This window comes from Balaenoptera borealis (assembly GCF_965194805.1).
Source record: "Balaenoptera borealis genome assembly, chromosome: 19".
Taxonomy (NCBI): domain Eukaryota; kingdom Metazoa; phylum Chordata; class Mammalia; order Artiodactyla; family Balaenopteridae; genus Balaenoptera; species Balaenoptera borealis.
Window position 1 is genome coordinate 18225647 of NC_138878.1, and position 26976 is coordinate 18252622.

Genomic DNA, 26976 nt, shown 5'->3' on the forward strand with positions numbered 1-26976 from the left:
CTCATATGGAAAGATCTCCAAGACATTAAGTGAGGGAAAAGTATGACTCTGTGTCTGTGTGTGTGTGACTGTGTTTTAAAGAATATATATGTGTGTGTATATGTACATATGTGGGTATATGTGTATATATACTATATATATATATACACATACATATGTACATACATACATATATGTCAACTAGACTTCTAACAGCACTGAAAAGAGGAGAATCTCAAAACTGCCAATAGGAGCTCACTGGCAAGTGTGGTGGGCCAAAATGAGAACAGCAACCAAAACTGGAAGGAGTGTCTGCAGAATCCCATTTGCTGGTGACTGCCAGGGGATTGCATTGAAATAAGCTCTTAAGGTGCTGGAGCAGACTGGAGCAGTCTAGGACCTATAAACTGTAAAAAGTATGAAACTGAAGATCCCTTTCAAGGCAAGACTCATCCCTGAGAGAAATCAGTGGGAGTAGAATCCACATTGAAAGGGATAGAGACAATAGGTTCAAAAGAAAGAGAAGGTCCAGATACAAGTCAGGGAGGGAAGCAGAGATGGCAGTTCTCCGGAAGCTTAAAGCCCTGTTTTTAGTACTTTGTGAACACAACAGAAGAGGGAGCTCCAAAACCTTGAAACTAGAAAAGCTATTCTGGCCCACTCTTCCCATCTAAAAGTATAGAAAACGTAATGCACTTTAACAAAGAGACAGAAAAGGTTTACAGTTAAATTTTATATGAGGTTATTAAAACAAAAAAGAAAAAAGAGCAGAATAGCATCCTTAAAGAATGAAAGCACTCCAAAAAGATACATCCACAAAATAAATGAAAATTTTAACTTAGTATTTCAAAACAAATTTCAAAAGCTAAAAGATGTCATAACAAAATGTAACAGTTCTCAAAACATGGTACCTACACCCCTGGAGGTCCCTGAGACATGTACAGGGGTCCACAAACTCAAAACTATTTTAAAAAATTATTTTCATAATAATATTAGAACATTAATAGCTCTTTTTGCTGTGTTGATATTTGCACGTACTGTGTAAAGGCAAAAACTACTGAGGCCTTAGGATGAGTCAAGGCAGTGGCATCAAACTTCATTCTTAGTCATTGTATTCGTCACCATTGTATGCTTGCAGTTAAAAAAAAAAGCCACTTTCTCTTAAGAATGCCCTCGAAAAAGCAATAAAAAGGGTTAATTTTAGTAAATCTTGACGCTTGAGTACGTCTTTTTTATATTGTGTGACTAAACGGGAAGTACGCATGAAGTACTTCTGCTTAATACTGAAGTATGGTGGATGCCTTGAGGGAAAACACTTGTGTGGATTTTGAGATGCCAGCTTAACTAACCCCCCCCCTTTTTTTTTTAGAACACCATTTTTACCTGAAAAATCTGACATACTATGGTTATTCAGACTTGAATAGTTGGCAGACATTTCCTTGAAAATAAAGAAAGTGAGGCTGTCACCTCAGGAAGACAAGTGACAGCAACTGTTGTCAATTATAACATATGAACTTCCAAGCTGAAATTAGAATTTTGATAAACTTGTATTTGCCACCATGAACTTGATAGATTCCAAAACCTAAAGATCTCTCTGATGAGATTTGTGATGATACTAACAAACATGATTTTTTAATGTTACAAAATGAAATTTGTCAGTATTTGGAAGACAGACATAACTCAGTGAGTTAATATTTTTCAAATGACGGATGCCTGATGTTATTACAAAATCATACATGGGTAAAAGATCCGTTTAAATGCAAAATTACCTGGGGAATTCCCTGGTGGTCCAGTGATTAAGAGTCCACCTTCCAATTCAGGGGACGCGGGTTCGATACCTGGTCGGGGAACTAGGATCCCACGTGCCACGGGGCAACTAAGCCCTCGCCACAACTACTGAGCACGTGTGCCTCAACTAGAGAGCCCGTGTACTGCAAACTAAGGGGCCAAACGCTCTGCAGCCTGTGCATCGCAACTAGAGAGAAGCCTGTGCGCCACAAGGAAAGATCCCATGTGCTGCAACTAAGACCCGACGCAGCCAAAAATTAAAAAAATTAAAAATAAAAATAAATAAATGCAAGATTACCAATGGATTTTAATGTAACAGAGTACAAAAAGTTCATTGATATGGTTTCAGATTCCACATACAACTAAACTTTGAGAAACTACCATTTGCTCAGTTTTCATGTCATATCAGAGAAGAAAATTCACTGAAAAGGCTATTTAAATACTCCCACCTTTTCCAACTATATATCTGTATGACTGTGTGTATATATATATGAAATATATCTATATTTCAACAAAAACAACATATCATAACATATTTAACACAGAAGAAGATATGAGAATCTGGATGTCTTCAATTAAGACATTAAAAAAACATTATATACATTAACACGTAACGGGTATGTTATGTTACCTTTTAATGAATTAAATAAATATTTTTAAATTTTCTGTTTCAATTTCAAATATGGTAAATATAAGTAGATATAATCCACATTAATAAAAACTCTTTGAAGTTCTAAATAATATTTACGAGTGTAATGGAATCCTGATACCCAAAAGTTTGAGGATTGCTGAAAAATGTAAATTAGAATTAGAAAAATTCAGAAAGATTACTGGAAAGATAAGGAAGATTTGAAAATGGAGAAGACAGAATTCAAGAAATAATAAAAATAAAATGAAAGGTCATTTCAGAAATGAAGATCAGAGCAAAAAAACCCAAAATCCAAAAACCAAATAAACAGTAGAACAATTCCATTTCTGAATGTGTATTCAAAAAAATTGAAATCAAGGACTCTAACAGATATGTCTACATCCATGTTCATAGCAGCTTTATTCAAAATAGTCAAATGGTAGAAACAACTCAAATGGCCACCAATAGATGAATGGATAAACAAAATGTGGTATATATCCATACAACAAAATATTACTCAGCCCATAAAAAGGAATGATGTCCCAGCAAGTTATTTTGTAGATATCAACAAACTGATTCTAAAGTTTATATGTAAAAGGCAAAAGACCCAGAAGAGCCAACACAACATTGAAGAAGAAAAACAAAGTCAGAGGACTAATACTACTGGACTTCAAATCTTACTTTAGAACTATAATAATCAAGACAGTGTGGTGTTGGAAGAGAAAAAAGGATCAACAGATAGAATAGAGAGCCCAGAAATAGACCTACACAAGTATAGTCCACTGCTCTTTGACAAAGTCAATTCAGTGGAAAAAGGATAGCCCTTCAACAAATGGTGCTAGAACAACTGGACATCCACATACAAAAAGAAAATAAAAGAAATCTAGATACAGACCTTATAACTTTCATAAAAATTAATTCAAAATGGATCTAAATGTAAAACACAAAACTGTAAGACTTCTCAAAGATAACAAAGGAGAAAATCCAGGTGACTTTGGGTTTGGCAGTAAATTTTTATTTTTTATTATTATTATGTTTTGGCCGTGCTGCGCAGCATGCAGGATCTTAGTTCCCCGACCAGGGATCAAACCCATGCCCCCCCCTGCATTGGGAGCACAGAGTCTTAACCACTGGACTGCCACGGAAGTCCTGGCAATAAATTTTTAATAAAACACTAAAAGCATGACCCATGAAAGAAAAACTTGAGAAGTGGGACTTACTAAAACTTAAAACTTCTGCTCTGCAAAAGACACTGGGAAACTGTTAAGAGACTGAAAAGACAAGACACAGAGTGGGAAAAAATATATGCAAAACACAAATCTGAAAAAAGACTAGTATCCAAAATATACAGAGAACTCTTAAAGCTCAAAAATAAGAAAACCCAATTAAAAATTTAGTCAAGGACTTCACTGGTGGCGCAGTGGTTAAGAATCCTCCTGCCAATGCAGGGGACATGAGTTCGAGCCTGGTCCAGAAGATTCCACATGCCACAGAGCAACTAAGCCCGTGCGCCACAACTACTGAGCCTGTGCTCTAGAGCCTGCGAGCCACAACTACTGAGCCCAAGTGCCACAACTACTGAAGCTCGCGTGCCTAGAGCCTGTGCTCCACAACAAGAGAAACCACTACAATAAGAAGCCTGTGCACGGCAATGAAGAGTAGCTCCCGCTCTCCACAACTAGAGAAAGACCGTGCACAGCAATGAAGACCCAACACAGCCAAAAACAAAATAAATAATTTTAAAAAATAATAAAAATTTAGTCAAGGACTTCCCTGCTGGCGCAGTGGTTAAGAATCCGCCTGCCAATGCAGGGGACACGGGTTCAAGCCCTGGTCCGGGAAGATCCCACATGCCAGGGAGCAGCTAAGCCCATGCGCCACAACTACTGAAGTCCATGTGCCTAGAGCCCATGCTCCGCACAAGAGAACCCACCGCAATGAGAAGCCCGTGCACCGCAACGAAGAGTAGCCCCCGCTCGCCACAACTAGAGAAAGCCCAAACGCAGCAACGAAGACCAAAAAGAAAATAAAAAATGTATTACTATTTTTAAAAAAAATTAGTCGAAAGATTTGATCAGACACCTCACCAAGGAAGATATACAGATGGCAAACAAACATATGAAAAGATGCTCAACATCATAAATCATTAGGAAATTGCAAATTACAAGATACCACTCTACACTTATTAGAGTGGTTAAAATCCAAAACACTGACAACTCCAAATATTGGTGAAGATGTGGGGTGTCTTTGTCTGTTTGGGTTGCTATAACAAAATACTACAGCCTGGGTGGCTTATAAACAACAAACATTTATTTCTCACAATTCTGGAGACTGGAAGTCCAAGATCAGGGTGCCAGCATAGTCAGGTTCTGGTGCAAGCCTTCTTCCAGGTTGCAGACTACCTACTTCTCAATGTGTCCTCACATGGTGGAAGGGGGCAAGGGAATTTTCTGGTCTCTTTTATAAGGTCATTAATCTCTTTTATGAGGGCGTTCATGACCTAATCACCTCCCAGAGGCTCTACCGCTTAGTACCATCACATTAGGCATTAGAATTTCAACGTATGAATTGGGAGGGGAGGACACAAATATTCAGACCATAGCATGGGGGCAACAGGAACTCTCATTCACTGTTAGTGGAATGCAAAGGTATCTTCCACTTTGGAAGATAGTTTGGCAGTTTCCTACAAAGCTAAACATGGCTTTTACCATAAGACCTAGCAATTATGCTCAAGTGAGTTGAAAGTTTATGTCCACACAGAAACCTGTATGTGAATGTTTATGGCAGCTTTATCCATAATTGCCACAACTTAGAAGCAACCAAGATGTCCTTCAATAAGTAAATGGATAAACAAACTATGGTACATTTACATAGTGGAATATTACTCAGCAATAAAATGAGCTATGGATCAAGCCGTGGAACGACATGGAGCAGCCTTAAATACACATTACTAAATGAAAGAAGTCAGTTTGAAAAGGTTATACACATATAATTCCAACTGTATAACATTCTGAAAAAGGCAACACTAAAAAGATCAGTGATGTACAGTATGATGACTAGTTACTAACACTGTATTACATATTTGAATGTTGCTAAGAGTAGATCTCAAAAGTTGTCATTGCAAGAAAAAAATTTTGTTACTATGTAAGATGACAAATGTTACCTAGACTTATTGCAGTGATCATTTTGCAATGTATATAAACCTCAAACCATTATACTGTACGCCTGAAACTAAGTTAATGTTATATGTCAATTATATCTCAACTAAAAGATTTAAAAAATTTTTTTAAAGAATCAGTGGTTGCCAGGGGTTATATACTGTATGATTACAACTATATGACATTCTGAAAAAGGCAACAGGAAAAAGGTCAGTGGTTTCCAGGGGTTCAGTGGTGAGGGATGGATGAATAGGTGGAGCACTGGGGATTTTTAGGTCAGTGAAACTATTCTGTTGATACTGTAATGGTGGACACATGACTATACATTTGTCAAAACCCACAGAACTGTACAACACAAAGAGTGAACCCTAATGTAAACTATAGACTTTAGTTAATAATAATGTATTATTATTGGTTCAAAAACCATAACAAATGTACCACGTGAATGCAAGATATTAATAATAGGAAAACTGGGAGGGGATATGGGGGAGGTGTTATGGGGGGAAGAGTATATGGGAACTCTTTGCACCTTCTGCTCAATTTTTCTGTAAACCTAAAACTGCTTTTAAAAACAAAGTCTGTTAATAATAAATATTTTTAAAAAGGGATGAAGTACCCTTTATGCTAAAATATGGATCAACCTTAATAATATCATGCTAAGAGAAAGAAGCCAGACACAAAAGGCCACATATTGTATGATTCCATTTACATGAAATATCTAGAACAAGCAAATCCATGGAGACAGAAAGCAGATTAGTGGTTGCCACGGGCCGGGTGGAGCTGGAAACGAGGACTGACTGCCTAATGGGTATGGGGTTTCCTTTTGCGTTGATGAAAATGTTCTGGAACTAGACAGTGGTGATGGTTGTACAATGTACTAAGTGACACTGAATTGTATACTTTAAGTTTTATAGGATGTGAATTATATCTCAAAAAAAAAAGCAAAAAAAAAATTTCCCGACTTTGAGGGCACCATATTGGTAGCTCTGTATTATGCAATGATCTAATACACTGAGAATCTTGTTACAATGGGACAAAAGCTAAGGTCAGTTATGATTTCATTCAGTGCCCTGCTGCATTTCACATGCCTTTCACTGCAGTCTATTTTGAAGAGCAGACATTTTAACATTTTTAAAGGGAACTAGAATTATCAATCAAATGATAAACTGCCATTGGGACAGATTTTTTTTTATGATTCATATGAAATACAGGTCTTAAGAGATTATGCACTCAGTTTCAATGGTTATAAAGAGAGTGAATACAAATAGATCAGAGAACAAATCAAACACTGCACATCATAGATGTCAAGAACAACAGAATAATCTTCCAATTTTACTATATGGGCCACGATAACCACAATGGGCAGAAACATGCTTTAATCATGAAAACATCAAGTAATCCCCTTATAGAAAACCATTTATAGTTCACTTGGAAACTGAATTCATAATCTTTAATAAAGCCTATTTATAATAATGATGAAAGAGTTTCAAATAAATAAAACTTAAATAAAAAAGTCCTCAGGAATCAACATGAAAGATCTCCCACTACCAAATTTGGGACAAGTTCTTAAATCAATAAGTTTATAATTATATTAAGAAAACATAGGCTTCCCTGGTGGCGCAGCGGTTGAGAATCTGCCTACCAATGCAGGGGATACGGGTTTGAGCCCTGGTCTGGGAAGATCCCACATGCCGCGGAGCAACTAGGCCCGTGAGCCACAACTACTGAGCCTGCGCGTCTGGAGCCTGTGCCCCGCAACAAGAGAGGCCGCGATAGTGAGAGGCCCGCGCACCGCGATGAAGAGTGGCCCCCGCTTGCCACAACTGGAGAAAGCCTGCGCACAGAAACGAAGACCCAACACAGCCAAAAATAAATAAACAAATGTGGGGTTTAAAAAAAAACAAACAAAACAACCCTCGTTGGTCACCTTTGGAGGACGCTAAGAAAACAACTCATTTTTCTAAAAACTGGTAAATAAGGTGAAAAATATCAAGCATTTATCCTTTCTTTCCTATACAAACTGTGCCTCAGGATAACCAAATAGTTGGCATGAGGAAATGTCTTTTTATATAAGTATTACAACTAACAAATATTAAAGAATTTTAAAATTATCATTTTGCAATCCCGAATGAATTAATAGACCCTAGGCAATCATATTCAATGACTGATAATATCACAAAAAGAACACCAGATGTTATATACTTCCTGATGGAAGTATACACCATCACTTACGAAGTGGTCTTGCAAAAAAACTCAAAAAAACAGGGACTTCTCTGGTTGCGCAGTGGTTAAGAATCCGCCTGCCAGTGCAGGGGACACGGGTTCGATCCCTGGTCCTGGAAGATCCCACATGCCGAGGAGCAACTAAGCCCGTTCACCACAACTACTGAGCCTGCGCTCTAGAGCCCACGAGCCACAACTAACTGAGCCCGCATGCTGCAACTACTGAAGCCCACGTGCCTAGAGCCCATGCTCCACAACAAGAGAAGCCACTGCAGTGAGAAGCCCGCACACCTCAATGAAGAGTAGCCTCCCTTCACCACAACTAGAGAAAGCCCATGCACAGCAACGAAGACCCAACGCCGCCAAAAATAAATTAAAAAAAAAAATCAAACCTGAATGTGATCAAGCCTTATCTAACTACCAATTCATAGGAAATACAAGGAACAGAGGTAAATGTTAAACATCTTAGGAATGTAGTGAGCAAAATCCAGATTGTAAGAAATTATTCAGGACATGACTAGTTTCTTCAAAAACAATAGAAAATACAAGAAAAATAATGGGAAGAACCTGTAGATCAAATAAGATTTAAGGTAAATATCAACCAGTTGCAATAGACCTTATATAGATCCTGATTCCAAAAATTAAAAAAAAAAGAAAAAATGTATAGGACAGTGGGGAAATTAGAAAACTAATTGGATATTTGATAATATTAAGAAATTACTGTTAAGTATTTTTAGGTTTTATATGTGATTTTGAAAAAAGATTTTAGGGACTTCCCTGGTGGTGCAGTGGTTAAGAATCTGCCTGGCAATGCAGGGGACACAGGATCGAGCCCTGGTGGGGAAGATCCCACATGCCACGGAGCTACTGAGCCTGTGTTCTGGAGCCTGTGCTCTGGAGTCCCTGCTCTGCAACAAGAGAAGCCACCTTAGTGAAGAGTAGCCCCCATTTGCCATAACTAGAGAAAGCCCACGCGCAGCAACGAAGACCCAATGCAGCCAAAAATAAGTAAATTAATTAATTGATTAATTTAAAAAAAACGATTTACTGTTAAGCCATGGTAATTACAAAAGTCTGATATTGGTGCAGGAGTAGATAAACAGAACAATGGAACAGAATAGAAAACCCAGAAACAGACCCACATTTATAAAGTGACTTGGAATATAGCAGAGATAACACTACAAATAGGTTCCGGGAAAACTGGCTATTAGCATAGAAAAATACAATTATATTATATCACATATCATATATAAAAATAAACTCCAAGTGGATTAGATTTTTTTAAAATCTGGAATCCATTGTTTCCAGATATCAAATGAAATAGATCATAATTAATTAATTTATTTATTTTTTGGCTTCGTTGGGTCTTCATTGCTGTGCTCAGGCTTTCTCTAGTTGCAGGGAGCGGGGGCTACCCTTCGTTGCGGTGCGCGGGCTTCTCATTGTGGTGGCTTCTCTTGTTGTGGAGCACGGGCTCTAGGTGCGCGGGCTTCAGTAGTTGTGGTGCACGGGCTTAGCTGCTCCGCGGCATGTGGGATCTTCCCCGACCAGGGCTTGGGCCCGTGTCCCCTGCATGGGCAGGCGGATTCTTAACCACTGAGCCACCAGGGAAGCCCCTGGATAGATTAGACATAATGTGAAAAGCAAAGCTGCAGAATTTTTAGAAAAAAAAACGCAGGACCCTATTACATCAGTGTAGGGGAAAACTTCATAAATAAAACACAAAAATCACACATCATAAGGAAAAGTAAACTTGACTACCTTAAGATGAAAATTTTCTGCATGACAAAGGATAAATATTTATTAGAAATTTTTAGTACAGAGAAATATAACAAAGAAAACAAACATACAGAAAAGGTCTATAATTGTACCACCAAGATTATCCCTTTGGATATTAAAAAGAAAGTAATGCTATTACACAGCCAGAAAATTCTAACAGTACAGAAAAGTACAGAATAAAAGTAAAAGCCTCTCTCCCCCAAGGTGACCACTGTGATTTTATACAGAAGAATTTTAGAATGCATATACCAGCACATTCATATAACTGAAAAGTATCCATGTTTTGGGAATTCCCTGGCCATCCAGGGGTTAGGACTCCGCTCTCACTGCCCAGGGCCTGGGTTCAATCTCTCGTTGGGGAGCGAAGATGTGCAAGCCATGTGGCGGAAGGATAGAAAGAAAGAAAGAAAGAAAGAAAGAAGGAAGGAAGGGAGGACGGAAGGGAGGAAAGAAAAGTATCCATGTTTTATTGGTAAGTAAAAAAAGCAAATTGCCGAATAGTATATATGCTCTATTCCTTAAAAAGATAAAGAAGGATACCTATGTGTGTATACTTGTATAAGCAACAGAAAAGGAGAGGGAAGAATATTCTTTTACTTTAGATACTTTTGTATCGTTTGAATTGTCAGAATGAGCACAATTTTGTTATTCACATGTAATAAAAACAAGCTAACAAGCAAAAAAAAAAAAAAAAATCCTGCTACATATTATTCTAGCTGGAAAATGGAAGGGGTATGTGCCCCCCCAAATCAAGTTGAATAAATTTTTAAAAAAGAAAGAAGGAAAGGAAAAAAGAAAAGAAAGGTACACCAGTATGTCAAGCCAATAAAGCTTTTCTTAGGTAACTTGTAAATTAGGGGAGCTCAAAGTATTAATAGTTTGGAAAAGAAAAACCTGAAATATCTACATCAATCTATCTATATGCACACCAAACCATTATCTTTGGGGTGGGGTGGGGGATTTCCAGAAGAAGGACCGATTAATACCCTCTTTGCTCACTCATGTAGTGTTTGACTGTTACCAGCATGTATTAATTTTGATAAATTTTAAATAACAAATAATTTAAATAAAATAAAACCAAGTTATTGCATATCCCACAAATAAAAAGTACTAGAGGAAGCAAGAAAGGTAACTTTGTTATGGTTAGAGCGCAGGCTCTGGAATCAGAGTCCTGGGTTAATAAACCCTGGCTGCATTACTTACGGCTGTGCGGCTTCGGGCAAGAGTCTAAACCCAATTTTCCTCAACTGTAAAACAGGAACAGTAACAGCATCTGCTTCACAGGCTTGTTATGGGGATTAAATAATGCAGTGAAAGCATTTAACACAGGGCCTGTCATTACGATGCAGTGAATTTAGGAAGGCTAAAAGTTGAATCAGGAACGCTGATAACTTTTCCAACATTTCTACTCCTTAAAAACTTAAAAAGCAAGCTGTGTGAGTCAGACCCCAGGTCAGAGGTGGGGTCAGCAGTCACTCCGCCCGTTTTACCTCTAGGACGAAGTCAAGGCACTGATCTAAACGCCTCGAGAGATCAGCTGCTATTCCTTTTACATCAGACCCCTTTCTGAGTCTCAAAAGGAGGCTACGCATCCAGATGGATCAAAGAAATCGCCAAGTTCTTGAGGTGAAGACTGGACGAAGAGAGGGACTGATCAAGGAACATCCTTTCCCATTTCACCCCAACCAGGAAAAGCCCTCCCGGGTCGTTAGTTTCCGAAACTGCCAAAATTAACGCCCTTTAACGCCCTTTATGGCTCCTCAATAGCACCCCGACCTCAAAAGCCCTTCTCACAGCGCTTCCCTTCTCCCGCCAATGCCCCTCTTGGGGCTCATTTTCCTTCCACTAGTTCAGACTGTCCAGTTCTGTGTTCTTGGCCTCAGGGTCCGCTTAACCTTGTTTCTCCTTCTCCATTTTAGACTCGGCTTCTCTCCCTCAATTTCTCGCCCTCCACCCCAAACTCCCCGGTTACTTCAGTTCCTTCACCTCTACTTCACTGTAACCCTTCCGCTTCAGTAACCCCTCCTCCGCCTCAGAGACCGCTCCTCCGCCGCCGTTCCCCACCATCTACCTCAGGTTCCTCTGCCTCCCCCTCAGTTTTCTCCCCTCAGCCTCTAACCCCAAGCTCCCGATCCAGGACCTCCCGGCCTGGCCCTACCGGGTTGCTCCAGGGTCAGCGCCCCCAGGCGGCGGATGCCCTCCTCGTCCAGCTCCCACTGCTCCGCCATTCCCGCCCACCTGCCCCACTCCGCCGCTCACCTGTCACCGCCCGCGAGGCCGCCCGGCGCGCTCCAAGCCCCGCCCCACGCCTCCAGGCCCCGCCCCGCCCCGCGCGTCGCCGCGCTTCCGGGGGCCGTTATTGCCCGGGTCACGCTCCTGCCCACCCGCCTCAGGACCTTAGACCATGGTATGGAGCCCGCCCTGGCGGGGACCCCAAAACCACTAAAACAGCGAATGGGTGCGATGTGGCGGAGGATTAGGGCTGTGGGGTTAGGAACCTGACTCTGGGACACAGGGGGTGGATATAGCCCCAGCTTTGAAGGGTTTGGGGGCTAGTTCTGGGGAGTCAGAAGAATGTACCTGCTTTGAGAGTTGAAGTGCTTTAGCTCTGAGGGTGTGGGGGACGCCAGGTCTGAAGGGTGGGAGTGTGCTTCTGACGGGGTGGTCTTCATATCTCTAGTGCTTGGGGATGTTGTCTCTGAGGCAAGGCGGTGGGCGGGAGGGTGACCGTGGTGGGTGTGGGGGGATCTGAAGGATTGGGTTGGAGGGCAGCTCTCTGAGGCATGATGGGAAGCTCCAGATATGAAACGTTGTCTCTGAGGAGTTGAGGTCCTGTCTTTAGAGCATGAGGCAGCTCTAGTTCTAGAAACTGCTTTGGAAGGAGCTCCTCTGGGAGAGAGGGCTCAGTGTGGAAAAGAGAGATACCTTTTGGGATGGGGTGGGGATGACTATGCTGGGGCTGCCCCATTTCCTGCAGTCAATCTGGCAAGAAGCCTTTTGTCCTTCAAGTACTACAGGCCCCCAGCCTGTGACTGAGGGCTCTTCCCAGGCCGGGGTAGTTCTGCACTAACCAGCTCCTGAGCAGTCTTTGGGAAGAAAACTCTGGAAAGCATAACCACATCCTTAACCCCAACCCTCCCTCCAACAGGCTTCTCTTGAGAGCCCACCTGTGGATGGGCCATGTACCTGTAAGAAGAAGGCAAACTCTGTGGCAAGACCCCTTGTCATACCCTATCTTTAATAAGAAAAGAGGAACTGAGACCAGAACTGTGGCTCACGTTCAAGGAGCAGGTTTTATTTGGCACCCAAAATATGCACACTTGGGACACTTTCACTGAGCTCTCAACCAGCCTGTCACCTTTAAGGAGAATAGAAAGCAAAATCAAGAGTCCTTGCATATTTATGCTTTCTGGTCTAGGTGGGGTCCTTAGTTACCCTCAGCTTGTCATGTTCAGCTTTACCTATGTTTAGAAAGGCCAGGACTCAAAAGCTTAGATTAGCTCACTAGATTGGCTTTTCCAGCTCTGCTTCTGTGAGTCGTGACACCATTACAGTTTGTAATCTTTCTCTTCATGTCCCTTTTAATTCTTCTAGCCTCAAACGGGCCATGTATAATTGTTGTTCTTTATATCTGAATATTTCAACAAGGCTTGTTATAAGAAGAGAACCCCACCCCCTTCTTTGTTGCATGCATTTATTTTCCTAACTCAGCTGTCAAAATAGGAGATGCAGATTTCTGTTGGAGAAGTGGGCTTTTCCTGCCTTGAGAAACCACCTCTTATTTTAACATTCTTTCCCCCCACCAACATTTTAATACAAATTTTGAAACATTTAGAAAGTTTGAAAGAATTTTACGGTGAAACTATATACCCACCACCTAGATTCTACAATGAACATTTTGCTGTAATTGTTTAATCACATATCCTCTATCCATCCTTCTATCGATTCGTCTTATCTTTAGATAAATTTTAAAATAAGTTACAAATATTGGTACATTGCACCCCAATCACTTCAGCATGCATAATGTTTACCTAGAATTTGTTAACCTAAAACAATCAGTTATTTTTTACCAGCAAAACAGGTTTATTTGGGAGCAGTAAAGAACTGCAACTCAGGACATGCAACCAGGGTGAACCACATGCAAGTCTGGTAAAGCAAAAGATGAAACTCTTTTATAGGGAGAAGGGGAAGTTGGGAGGGGCTGTTATAAACAAAAAATCCATTGGAGGAAACTGGGAGTTTGAAGTATAGTGACTTTCCATTGGCTGAGTTGTGACAGTCTCTCACTGGCTGAGCTGTGCCAGGCAAGAAGAAAATCTTCCTCCTGCTGGCCAATAGTAAGGTAGTATCACCTCCTGCTGGAGCTTTGAGTTATGTCTCTTTCGTTGGATCTTTTATTGACCTTGAGTGGCATGTGTGTGAGAGCTCCCTCTTCTGGCCTCCTGACTCCATTTTAGTGAGGCTTCCCTTTATTTTCACAAATTCAGTATTGTTTTATGGTTCTTTTTTAGGTAAAATGTTACATACTATTTACGACTCTAAATTTTTTTAATAAGAGTAGTGCTCCTTGAGTGTTTTTTTTAAAGTCTGATACAGATTGTATGTTTGATGGCTTTCTGCTTTTCTATAGTGTTGATAAGTTAGGTCGTCTTGAAGCAAAATGGACAATTTGTTTATGAATAGATAACCTTCAACTTTTAACAATGAACTGGGGAAGGTTAATGATCTTTGCTGCTTTTGTATATATAAAAAGGAACCCACAGCATTCAGCCATCCTGCCATGGCCTTAATAATGTAGTGTCTCTGCAGGTATGATTCCAAGAGAGCCCTGACATATTCAGTGGAGTGGGGAGCACCTCATCATAACTCTTTCAAAAAGAGCTTTATTAAGATATAATTCACATACCGTACAATTTACTATTTTAAAGTGTACTATTCAGTGGTTTTTAGTATGGCCACAGAGCTGTGCAGCCATCACCACAATCAATTTTAGAACATTTCCATCATCCCAAAGAGAAATTCCATATGTATTACAAGTCATTTTCCATTTCCCCTCCAATCTCCCCAGCCCTAGGCAACCACTAATCTATTCTCTCTATAAATTTGCCTATTCTGCACATTACATATAGATGGAATAATATGTGGTCTTTAGCGTCTGGCTTCTTTCACTTTGCATAATGTTTCAAGGTTTCGTCTATGTTCTAGCATGTATCAGTACTTCATTCCTTTTTATTGACAAATAGCATTGCATTGTATGAATACACTACAGTTTGTTTACTAGTTCATCAGCTGATGGACATTTTGGTTGTTTCTACTTTTGGGCTATTATAAATAATTCTTCTATGAATGCCTGCAAATTTTGCTTGCAAATTTGCCTGCAAATTTTGTTTGGTCATAGGATTTCATTCCTCTTGCACTTATATCTGGAAGTGGAATTGCGAACCATGTAAGAACTCTGTGTTTAATGTTTTGAGGAACCACTGAACTGTTTTGCAGAGCAACTGCACCATTTTACACTCCCATCAGCAGTGTATGAGATTCCTAATTTCTCCAATCTTTGTCAGCACTTGTTATTATCTATTATTTTGATTCAGGTCATCCTAGTGGGTGTTAAATGGTATCTCACTGTGAGTTTTGCTTTGCATTTCCCTAATGACTAATGACGCTAAGTATGTTTTCATGTGCTATTGGCCATTTGTGAATCTTCTTTGAAGAAATGTCTATTTAGATTCTTAACCCACTTTTTTTTTAAAATTAATTAATTAATTAATTTATTTATTTATTTATTTACTTGTGTTGGCTGTGCTGGGTCTTCGTTTGGGTTTTTTTGTGTTTTTTTAAATCAAATTTTTTTTAATTACACTATACTAGGTGTGCTTTATTTATTTATTTATGGCTGTGTTGGATCTTCGTTTCTGTGCGAGGGCTTTCTCTAGTTGTGGCAAGCGGGGGCCACTCTTCATCACGGTGCGTGGGCCTCTCACTACCGCGGCCTCTCTTGTTGCGGAGCACAGGCTCCAGACGCGCAGGCTCAGTAATTGTGGCTCATGGGCCCATTTGCTCCGTGGCATGTGGGATCTTCCCAGACCAGGGCTCAAACCCGTGTCCCCTGCATTGGCAGGCAGATTCTCAACCACTGCGCCACCAGGGAAGCCCTGTTTGTTTTTGTAGTATGTTTTGAAAGTGTGAAGTGTGAATCCTCAAATTTCGTTCTGCTTTTTCAAGATTGTTTTGATTATTCTGGGTCCCTTGTATTTCCATATGAATTTTAACATCAGCTTGTCAATTTTTGCAAAAGAAAAAAAAAGCAGTTGTAATTTTCATAGGGATTGTGTTCAATTGTACAATAGATCAATTTGAAGAGTATTGCTACCATAACAATATTGTCTTCTGATCCGTGAACATGGGATGTTTTTCCATTTATTTAGGTGTTTTAAATTTTCTTTCAACTATGTTTTGACATTTTCAGAGTACAAGTATTGCACTTCTTTTGTTAAATTTATTCCTAATTACTTTGTTCTTTTTGATACTATTGTGAATGGAATTGTTTTCTTAATTTCATTTTTGTGTTGTTCATTGCTGGTGTATGAAAATACAGTTGATTTTTTATATTGATCTGTACCCTTCAACCTTCTTGAACTCATTTCTAATAATTTAATAGTGAATTCCTCAGGATTTTCTTTATGCAAGATCACATCATCTACAAATAGAAATAATTTTACTTCTTCCTTTCCAATATGGATGCTTTTTATTTCCTTTTATTGCATAGATCTCTTTTCATTTTCCCTTTAGGAGGAGCCTGGTATACCTCATGAGTCAGCAGAGGATTTGTTTCATTTCAACGTCGGGGGCTGGCATTTCTCGGTTCCCAGAAGCAAACTCGCTCAGTTCCCAGACTCCCTGTTATGGAAGGAGGCTTCAGCGTTGACCTCTTTGGAAAGCCAGAGGCTATTCATTGACAGAGATGGTTCCACATTCAGGCATGTGCACTATTACCTCTACACCTCCAAACTCTCCTTCTCCAGTTGTGCAGAACTGAACTTGCTCTATGAGCAAGCACTGGGTTTGCAGCTGATGCCTTTACTGCAGGTAAGATACCCTTGTCTTCCAGGAGTGGGGATCAGTAACATAGGCCTTACATCACTAAAATGTTGTGTCCTTTTATATATTCGTTGCTGAGATGATCCTCTTAATGAGGAAGTGTGATGAGTGAGATAAGGTAATAAACGGTACACTAGAAATGCATGTTCTGAATAAAGGATTTCATCTGACTCTGCCTTATCTATGCCAGCAGCCACCACAGACCCAGGATAGGACTTTCCATGGCCTGAAAGGGTGTTCTTGACTCTTGGAAATCCTAGCTTAAGCTTCTTCTTTCTTTTGTTGTTGAATTTTAAAAGGTGGAAACACTAGATATTGTAGGATTTGCTACATACACTGTGTCTGAGATTTAAAATCTAAAAGATTTGTCAAGAACATTACTTCTCGAGACTTCCCTGGTGGCCCAGTGGTTAAGAATCCTCCTGCCAATGCAGGGGGCATGGGTTCGATCCCTGTTCTGGGAAGATCCCACATGCCGCGGAGCAACTAAGCCCTTGCGCCACAACTACTGAGCCTGCGCTCTAGAGCCCGAGAGCCACAACTACTGAGCCCATGTGCCACAACTACTGAAGCCCATGCGCCTAGAGCCCGTGCTTCAGAACAAGAGAAGCCACCACAATGAGAAGCCCACTCGCCGCAACTAGAGAAAGCCCGTGCACAGCAACGAAGACCCAATGCAGCCAAAAATTAATTAATTAATTAATTTAAAAAAAAAAAAAAGGACATCACTTCTCACTGTGCCTGTTAGGTACACAATGTTCACTTACAGCAAAGTAAAACGTCCTCCAAACTGCAGAATCTTTCATTCGTCTTCACTTCTCTGTTTTCCAAGACTTCTTTTCTTGGTGTAAGAGCTTTAAATACCTTTACTTTTAAACCATCATAGTATCACTGAAGAACATTACCTTCTTTCCTAATTTTTCTCCAGACTACAGAAATCATTTCTGTGGTTTATCTTAATTAGTTTATTCTTAGTTTTTGAACAATGATTTTTTTTAACCTGGAAGAACTAAATATTATGACTGGGAAGGACCATTGGCCATGCTCCCTGTTAATCCTACTGTCTGGACAAGGTGTTGTTTATTCTGTCTTCACGAGCACTGACTGACAAGCCACAGTGCAGCTCAGTGCACTACGAACTATGCCTCTCCAACACCTCAAAGAAGAGAATTGAGGTAGACCATGCATATCTGGGTCATATGGGAATGAGAACATTTCATAATGCATATTTTCATGGACGCTGTTTACGAAATCAGTGTTTTCTCTTAAAAGGCATTATACAGGGCTTCCCTCGTGGCACAGTGGTTGAGAATCTGCCTGCCAATGCAGCGGACACGGGTTCGAGCCCTGGTCTGGGAAGATCCCACATGTCACGGAGCAACTGGGCCCGTGAGCCACAACTACTGAGCCTGCGCGTATGGAGCCTGTGCTCCACAACAAGAGAGGCCACGATAGTGAGAGGCCAGCGCACTGCGATGAAGAGTGGCCCCCACTTGCCGCAACTAGAGAAAGCCCTCGCACAGAAACGAAGACCCAACACAGCCAAAAATTAAATTAGTAAATTAATAAATTAATTTTAAAAAAATAACAAAAGGTATTATACATTTGGAAATCAAAATCCTTAACATACTCCAGTGCAAGTTGTTGTATACTCTTTTCTTTTTATTTTTTTTAAAGTTACCCACCCGAAATAAAAATTTGTTCAACTATCCCAGGAACTGAGTACTAGAATTGCTTACAATTGGCTTCCAAATCACTTAATCAGCCTGGAATGTCAAGATGGCTGCTGATTTTTTTTTTGGGGGGGGGTTGCACCACGCAGCTTGTTCCCCGACCAGGGATCAAACCTGGGCCCCTGGCAATGGAAATGCGGATTCCTTACCACTGGACTGCCAGGGAATTCCCAAGATTGCTAATGTTTCTATACCAAAGCACCATATTGTGGGGAAAAGGAGGGAGTCACTAGCAGAAAATCAGAGCGATCAAGGCAATTTTTTGAAGAACCATTTTAAAGAGCACAAGCCTATTCTACAGTTTATCAGCCCTTTAATTCCTTTGATGTCCTTACTTCCCAAATTGAAACAAAATATATTTGGGAAGCAACTTCTAAATGGGAGGTAATAACTCAGAAGCCAATGAAGTGGTCCAATTTCAAAGTTCCAAGTTGTGTGAGCAGTAGAAGTATTTGAGGAATCATATGGATCTGCCTCCCTAAAACAGACCAAAAAACAAGTGCTTATGTTTTGGAAATGGTGCTCTAAATAAACGTTTAGGCTGGCCCAGCTGAAGTGGTATTTATTCATTGAAGCAGAGTGTAAATATAGCTGGAGAATCAACAGCAATCTCAAGCAAATCAACAGCCTCACTCGTTTCCATCATTTTCCCCACTCCTAAGGCCTGTCCACATACTCAGGTTCTTACCTAAGTGTACAAACATTTTGCTTGGAGAAAATGGAGTTTGCCAGTTCTAGTCTAAAGACCCTTCTCAGGCAGCCCACCTTAATGCATTCAGCCAGTATTTATTGAAAGCACTGTGGTTACCAGGCATTATTCCTTTGGGCTTTAAGGAAAACATAGGATGATCCAATAAAAATATAATATAAACCACATATGTGAGCCGCGTGTGTAATTAAAATTTTTCTAGTAGCCACATTAAAAAAAACCAAGTGAAATTAATTTTAATATTATATTTTATTTAACCCAGTATATTTAAATACTGTCATTTCAATATGTAATCAATATTTTTAAATTAATATATTTTACATTCTTTTTATGTGCTCAGTCTTCAAAATCTGATGTGTATTTTACACTTAAAGCACATCTCAGATTCAGACTATCACATTTCAAGTACTCAATAGCCATATATGGCTAATGGCTACCATATTGGACAGCACATATCTAAATTGTTCTAACCTGTTAGTGCTGCTCACTGTAGAGTCCTTCAGATTTAGCCCCTAGCAATAAAAATGGGACTTTGCCTCCCACTAACTAAAGTTCCCATGCACGCAACAGGTGGCATATCCTACACAGGATTATCTATAATATAGTAAACTTTGTTGGAAAGCCATATAGGAGCCAACAAGTAGAATGAGATGGGAATCTTCTGGAGGACAGGTGCCTGAGCTCACACTGCTGCTCTGCTCTCTACCCTTCCTCATCCCCTCACATCCCTACCCTTTATCTCTCCCGTCCCCCAGCCCCGTCCACCTGCCCACCCCACCTCCCCCTGGCCTATAGCTTTGGCCTTCAAAGGGCACACTCAATACCTATTATTGTCTTGATTCTAAGTGTAACATTTATTGTGTATTGAGCACCAATCACAGGCCAAGCACTGGAGATATAGGAATAAACCATACAGCCGTACAAGGTCAGAGAGAGGTGTGTGCTATGAAGAATAGAGCAGTGTTTCCTGTGTAATGGTGAAGGAGGATGGCATTTCTGTATTCTAGAACTTCTTGGGGTTTCAGAATGTGTTTATATGATTTTCTTTTTGTATGTATAGTTTTTATTTATTCTATCAGTCACTGCCCTCATAGTACTGGAATTTAGTTGAAAGAATAAAGCATTTACATCTAATCTGCTTGTTTTGTAATGTACTGATGTGTAGTATGTGGTAAGGAGATAGCAAGTGACTGAGGCCAGCTACTCCTTTAGAAAGAGTGGTCAGGGCTGGCCTCATTGACAAGACAACATTTGAGCAGAAGACCGAATGAAAGAGGGACAAGTCATGCAGATGTCTGGGAAAGAGCTTTGAGGCATAAGGAACAACAGACACAAATGGGAGCTTCCCTGGTGGCGCAGCGGTTAAGAATCCGCCTGCCGATGCAGGGGACATGGGTTCGAGCCCTGGTCCAGGAAGATCCCACATGCCGTGGAGCAACTAAGCCCGTGCGCCACAAATACTGAGCCTGCACGCCACAATTACTGAGCCTGCATGCTGCAACTACTGAAGCCCGCACACCTAGAGCACGTGCTCCGCAACAAGAGAAGCCACCGCAATGAGAAGCCCGCGCACCGCAGCGAAGAGTAGCCCCCGCTCGACGCAACTAAAGAAAGCCTGTGCGCAGCAACGAAGACCCAGTGCAGCCATAAAAAAATAAATTTATTTAAAAAACAAACAAACAAACAAACACAAATGCCCTGAGGTTAGAGTGACTTGGAAGAGGCAGACTCAGCAGCCATTGTCAGGTGCAATGAGAAGTAAGGAGGTGCCGGGACTTCCCTGGTGGTCTAGTGATTAAGACTCCGCGCTTCCAGTGCAGGGGGTGTGGGTTCAATAGCTGGCCGGGGAACTAAGATTCCACATGCCATTCGGTGTGGAAAAAAAAAAAAGTAGGGAGATGCCAAAAACAGATGAGGTCAGAGGAGGCTATGGACCAGATCTTGCAGAGTCTCACAGGTGACACTGAAGACTCAGGATCTATTCTAAATGTTATAGGTACCTTTTGGAGATGTTTAAAGAAAGAAGTAAAATTATCAAATTTAACATTTTAAAAGATCATTAGACCTTGGGTTAAGCAGTGTTTTCTCAGGTACAACATCAAAAGCACAAGCAACAAAAGAAAAAATAGATGAATTTTGAATTTCATCAAAATTTTAAAATTTTGTGCTTCAAAGGACACCATCAAGAAAGTAAAAAGACCACACACAGAATGGAACAAAATATTTGCAAATCACACATCTGATAAGGGACATGTATCCAAAATATATAAAGAACATTTACAACTAAACAACAAAAAGACAATCAAATTTTAAAATGAGCAAAGGATTTGAGTAGACATTTCTCCAAAGAAGATATACAAATGGGCAATAAGCACATGAAAAATGCTCAATATCATTAGCCATCAGAGAAATGCAAATCAAAACCATGATGAGTTACCACTTCACACCCACTAGAATGCCTCTCATCAAAAAGACAGTAACAAGTGTTGGCAAAGATATGGAGAAACTGGAACCCTCATACACTGCTGATAGGAATGTAAATTTGTGCAACCTCTTTGGAAAACAGTCTGGCAGGTCCTCAAAAAATTAAACATATTATGACCCAGCAGTTCCACTCCCACGTATATACCCAAGAGAAATTAAAACCTACAGGATGTCCACACAAACACTTGGAGACAAATGTTCATAGCAGCATTATTCATAATAGCCAAAAAGTGGAAACAATGTTTCCATTGTTGATGTATGTTCATCAGCTGATAAATAGACAAACAAAATGATATATCCATACAATGGATTATTAGTTGTCAATAAAAAGGAATGAAGTACTGATACACGTAACAACAAAGATGAACTTTGAAATGTTATGCTAAGTGAAAGAAGTCAGACACAAAAGACCATATACTGTATGATTCCATTTATATAAAATGTGCAGAATACACAAAGTTAATAGGGACAGAAAGTAGATTAGTGGTTGCCTAAGGCCAAGGTATGGGGTGAGAAGGATAGGGTGAGCAAAAATAGGCAGTGGACTGTAAATGGGTACAGGGTTTCTTTTTATGATGTTAAAATAGATTGTGATGATGGTTGCACAACTCTGTGAACATACTTAAAATCATTGAATTGTATAAGTGAGTAAATTTTATCATTAATATATAACATAAAATTTATTCACATTAGATATAATATGAAATATATTTCAATAGAGCTATAAAAACATCATTAACTCCTGGCTTAACATTAGACCTGGAGTCAGCAAACTATTTACATCCCATGGACCAAATCCAGCCCAGTACCTTTTTTGTACAACCTGTGAGCTAAGAATTGCTTTTACAGTTTTAGATGGTTGAAAAAAATCAAAAGAAAAATATTTTGTGGCACATAAAAATTATATGAAATTCAAATTTCAGTGTTCATTAACAAACTTTTATTGGAACACGCCAAGCTTATTTGTTTATATATTGTCTATAGCTGTTCTCAAGCTACAATACAGAGTTGAATAGTTGCAACAGGAACTATATTCTCAAAGCCTAAAATATTTACTATCTGGCCTTTTACAGAAAAAATTTTGTTGACCCCTGGCCCAGACTCTACTGGGGCATGGGAGGAGCAGGAAGACAAGTTAGGAGGCTCCTGAAGCATTCAAATGAAAGATAGTGATGGTTTGGCCTAAGGTGGTAATGGTAGATTTAGAAGTGTTCAAATTCTGGATATGTCTTGATGACAGAACTGATAGGGTTTGCTGATGAATTGGAGGTAGAGTGAGAGAGAATGTATAACTCCTCTGTTTGTATCCTGGGCAATCAGGTGAAAGATGGATTCTGAGGTGCAGGCTCAGAGGGAAAAATCAGGAGTTCGGATTTGAATGTATTAAGTTTGAGAGGCAAGAAAATGGTGCTTGTCAAACATCCAAGTGGTGATGGGGAGGAAGCAGCCAGATGTATAGATGTGGAATTCATGGAAGCAGTCAGGTCTAGAGACATAAATTTAGAGTCATCAAAGTTGGTATGTAAATCCATGAGCCTGGATGCTTAGGAATGTCATATCTTGTTCACAGGGGAGATATAAACTAGTCATTACAGGTCTGTACATTAATGTCACAGTGCTTCCTAGGACCTTCTGTGTAATTTGGGAAGTCCCCTTTGTGTAAATGTAAGCTGCTCCAAGCCTCTCATATGCTATCAGCTTGGTTGTGAGTCATAGCTGCTACTGCAGAGTGTGAAATTTTTCTTCAGGGTAATTCACAAGGGTTCAAGGTTCATGGCAGACTGTTGATTCCCTTTTACTTGCCCCCTTGAAGTCCACCGAGGACTTAGTATGTTGACAGTATATGCTACTTGTGTTTCCTTTTTCACTGCCTTCTGAGGACTTCTAAGTTTGGAAACTTAAATCGTTCCACCTGTGAGTGTTCGGCTACCAACAAGCAACCCAAAAACGCCTGCATTCCTTGTGCTCAAGGGAGCCAGAGAGTTTTTATGTTGATCACACAAATGATGCTTTTAAGAAAACAGACCACTGACGAGTCTCACATTTCCTATTACTCATGATGTGAAGACAGATTACCACTGTGATCTTGTAAAGGAAGATTATGTAAACAGCAGATATTTATCCCAACAGTGTAGCTCATCTGTTGATATGGGTAAGTGGACAGCTCAAGTGTAAATGCCTTGACATGGCATCAGGGTTCCTCACAGGACAGCCCATCTGCTTGTCCTGACTCATATCCCAACACATATACACACCTACATGCATGCATGGGCACATACGCATGCACATATGCACACACACACACACCCCTCAGTGTTCAGGCATTTCACTGAGCACCCTAAATGCTTTCTCTCCACACCTTTTCACTTGCTGTTCCCTCTTTCTAGAATGCTTCCCCTTCAAGATTTAGCCTAAATGAGGCCCACTGGAAGCCTAGCCTGACATTTCCAGGTGGAGTTTTGCCTCTCTGCTCTCAGATCAGTGCTAATTCTGTTGAGACCATGTATTCATATGTCCTTCTCCCGCACTAGCTTGTATTCTTTTCATGTTCACATTCCCAGCATCTCTCACAGTACTGGGCCTATAACAGGTGCTTAATAAATATCTGCTGAGAGAACATTGAATGATATACCCAAGATGATCTGTGAAGGCTGAATCTACTTCAGGGTGAGGGGGCTGGAGCTGGCAGTGGAGGGGCAAGTTTGAGACGCTGATAGGTGTGTCTTATTTGGCTTGTTTGGCTGATAGCAGCTGTTCTGAATATCCTTTTGTTCTACCGGCCTTGCTTCCTTTGAGCTTCCAAGTGGTGCTGGCCCTCCTTGTCTTTACAAAGCAGTTGGAGATTTGCAGTCTCCCCCAAGCTCTCTTACCATCACATTCCTTCCAACAGCCCACATCAGAGCATAAGGCATCTCTGAGCACTGCTGCTGCTTTGGAAAACCTCCGTTAAGTCCCAAGGCTCTGCCAGTAGGGCATTTGTCAGCCATCTTTTGGCAACCGTATACACACACACACACACACACACACACACACACACACACACACACTCGCCCCTGTGCCATCAGTCTTATGTTGCCTCTGATTGACATATTTTTTCACTATTACCTAGGCCAAAAGCAACATCAGTTATCCTTGTGCTAGCAAGTAGCCATTTGAATTCAGGTCTGTATTTCCCTAAAGAAATCCTCCCTCTAATAACTTTCTGGGTCATAATATATGAAGAGTAAAAGTACCAGAAGTAATATTCAGGCAGAAAAAAAGGGAATTGAAGTCCACAGAAGACCAGCCACACGCTCTGTGGCAACTTCAGTCAGCAAAGCCAAAGGACAGCTGGAAGCATGGGCTCTCTGAAGTGCTCTTTCACTCATTCATTCATTCATTCCACAAAAATATATTGAGATCCCACAGACACTACTGTGGGTGCTGCAAATACAGCAGAGAACAAAACAGGCAGGGTCCTCATGGTCTTGGAGGTTATATCTATTAGGGGAGACTGGCAGACAGTAAATAAATAAGTAGGTGTTATTGAGACCAACAAAGCATGTTGAAGGGGTTAAGGGATGCTTCCCATGGATTCTTACAGCACCCAAATGGCTTCCCATGAGAAGAAGGCCTTGTATTTCTAGAAATCAGAGCAAGGATTGGCTGAGAAAGTTTAGAAAAAAACCTAGTTGAGGCTCCTTGGCCTAATGCTTCCAGCATGTCTTGAGTGGCAGGAATTGCGATCTTTGTAGATTTACTTGTTTGTGGGTTTTGTTTTGTTTTTTTTCCTTTTCAAGATTTGTCAAACACACCTTTTTTGGGGGAAAATGGTACTGCTTACACTTTACATTAGTGGAAGTAGCAGGAAATGGAGATTTCATTTCTATAAATTAGATCATTCTTCCCTCAACTAGCACATCTCTCAAGCTAGTCGGACTCTCATTACTGACCCGCCCCAAAGGACACACCTGGGTACGAAAGAGAACCTCCAAATAGTGCTTCTAGGTCCATCCTCAAACAGGTTGTTCTCCCAGGTAGGGATTCCCTCCCCCAACATGTCGCCTCCCCAGTGGCTGATTTAGAGTTGTTCAAGGGCACCATTGTTTCTTCCACTGAGAATCTCGGGATTTGAATCTGCAGATAAAGTAAATGGCAGGTTCAGGTTCCTGTGATTCGGTTAGCTTAGGATAGGCTTGGAATGATATGCTGTCTCTTGCAAGCTCTCCCTAGTTTCACTTCCTTTTCATGCTACTTCACCCAATGTCTTTCAATCCATTACCAATCAGACCCAAGCTGAGCCCTTTCTTCCTGTCATCCTGTCTCCATCTCCTCCTTCATCCCTGTCCTTCACCCCATTAGATCTTCCTTCTGGACTCCAGCTCCCAAGTTGGAATTGCTGCCTCCACTGTCCTCTGAACTCTCTGGTCTCTGCCCATTGTAATCCTGTGCTGGCTTTTCCTATGGTTTTGGATTCTCACCATCTTTCTCAGTTTTTATGAGTGCAGTCTGCTTCTCTGCCAGCTCCTTTTGGCTCCCCCATGTCTCATTTTGCTTTTCATTCCAGAGGACTCAGCCCTCCAACCCTCCATTTTTATGCATTCTTTCATTCAACACAGCGGTTCTGAGCACTTACTACATACTAGGCTCTAGACTAGAAGCTGGGGATGCATCAATCCAGTCCTTTTTCCAGGAGCCTCAGTAGAGGGGGACGGACAGGCCTGAAGCCAAGCCAGAGGCTGAGATAGAAAAGTTTGCAGGGGTCTGTGGGAACAGAGGGGGAGGATGAACCACTCTGGCTGGGAGAGGCTCCAGGCTCTTCAGGCAGGGAAAGGAGGAGAGAGGTATTCTGGGAAGAGGAAACAGCATACATAAAGTTGAGGAGGTATCACTGAACATGGTGTGTCTTTGGAGTTGTATGCAGTTAATGTCACAGATGTTGGGGTGGAGACAGAAAGAATGGTGGCAGATGAAGCTGGAAAGGTACTTTGAGATTTGACCACTAAAAAGAAGGAAATTAACGTAATATTTCCTTTAATCCTTACAACATCTTCCAGATTTTACTGTCTCCACTTTGCATGTGAGGAGCCTGAGGCTTGCAGAGGTTAAGTGACAAATAGGAGGCAGCTGGTTAAGAAAAGTGGTTAAGAGCACAGGCTCTAGCGTCCTGGGTTCCAGTCCTAGCATCTCCACTTACTTGGGGCACTGAGTACTCTTCCTCTTCCTGGATCTTGTTTCCTATTTGCTAAAAGAGAGTGATAGTACTAGAGCCTACTTTGTGAGTTGGGGGACATTAGGAGGATTCAGTTTAAAAGCGCCTGAGCAGTAAATGTTAGCTCTTAAGTGACAGAGTCAAGATTGAAACCCCAGTCTGTCTGAGTTCAAGGCCCTTGTATTGCTCATGTATACCCTGCT

At 40.7% G+C, this 26976-nt stretch overlaps 2 protein-coding genes across 8 annotated transcripts in view; one reads left to right on the forward strand and one right to left on the reverse strand.

The window, feature by feature from the left end:
* LRRC36 (leucine rich repeat containing 36) overlaps positions 1-11788 on the reverse strand; it is a 53597-nt gene extending 41809 nt beyond the window's left edge. Inside the window, exon 1 of the mRNA XM_082368950.1 lies at positions 11714-11788. Coding sequence (XP_082225076.1) covers positions 11714-11783 — 70 coding nt within the window. The 5' untranslated portion in view covers positions 11784-11788. The remainder of the gene's footprint in view (positions 1-11713) is intronic.
* A 47-nt stretch (positions 11789-11835) lies between these two features.
* KCTD19 (potassium channel tetramerization domain containing 19) overlaps positions 11836-26976 on the forward strand; it is a 32051-nt gene continuing 16910 nt past the window's right edge. For all 7 annotated transcript variants that reach the window (XM_082368850.1, XM_082368853.1, XM_082368854.1 and 4 more), the window contains exons 1-2: positions 11836-11962; positions 16348-16644. In XM_082368850.1, the coding sequence (XP_082224976.1) occupies positions 11960-11962; positions 16348-16644 (300 nt within the window). In that variant the 5' untranslated portion in view covers positions 11836-11959. The remainder of the gene's footprint in view (positions 11963-16347; positions 16645-26976) is intronic.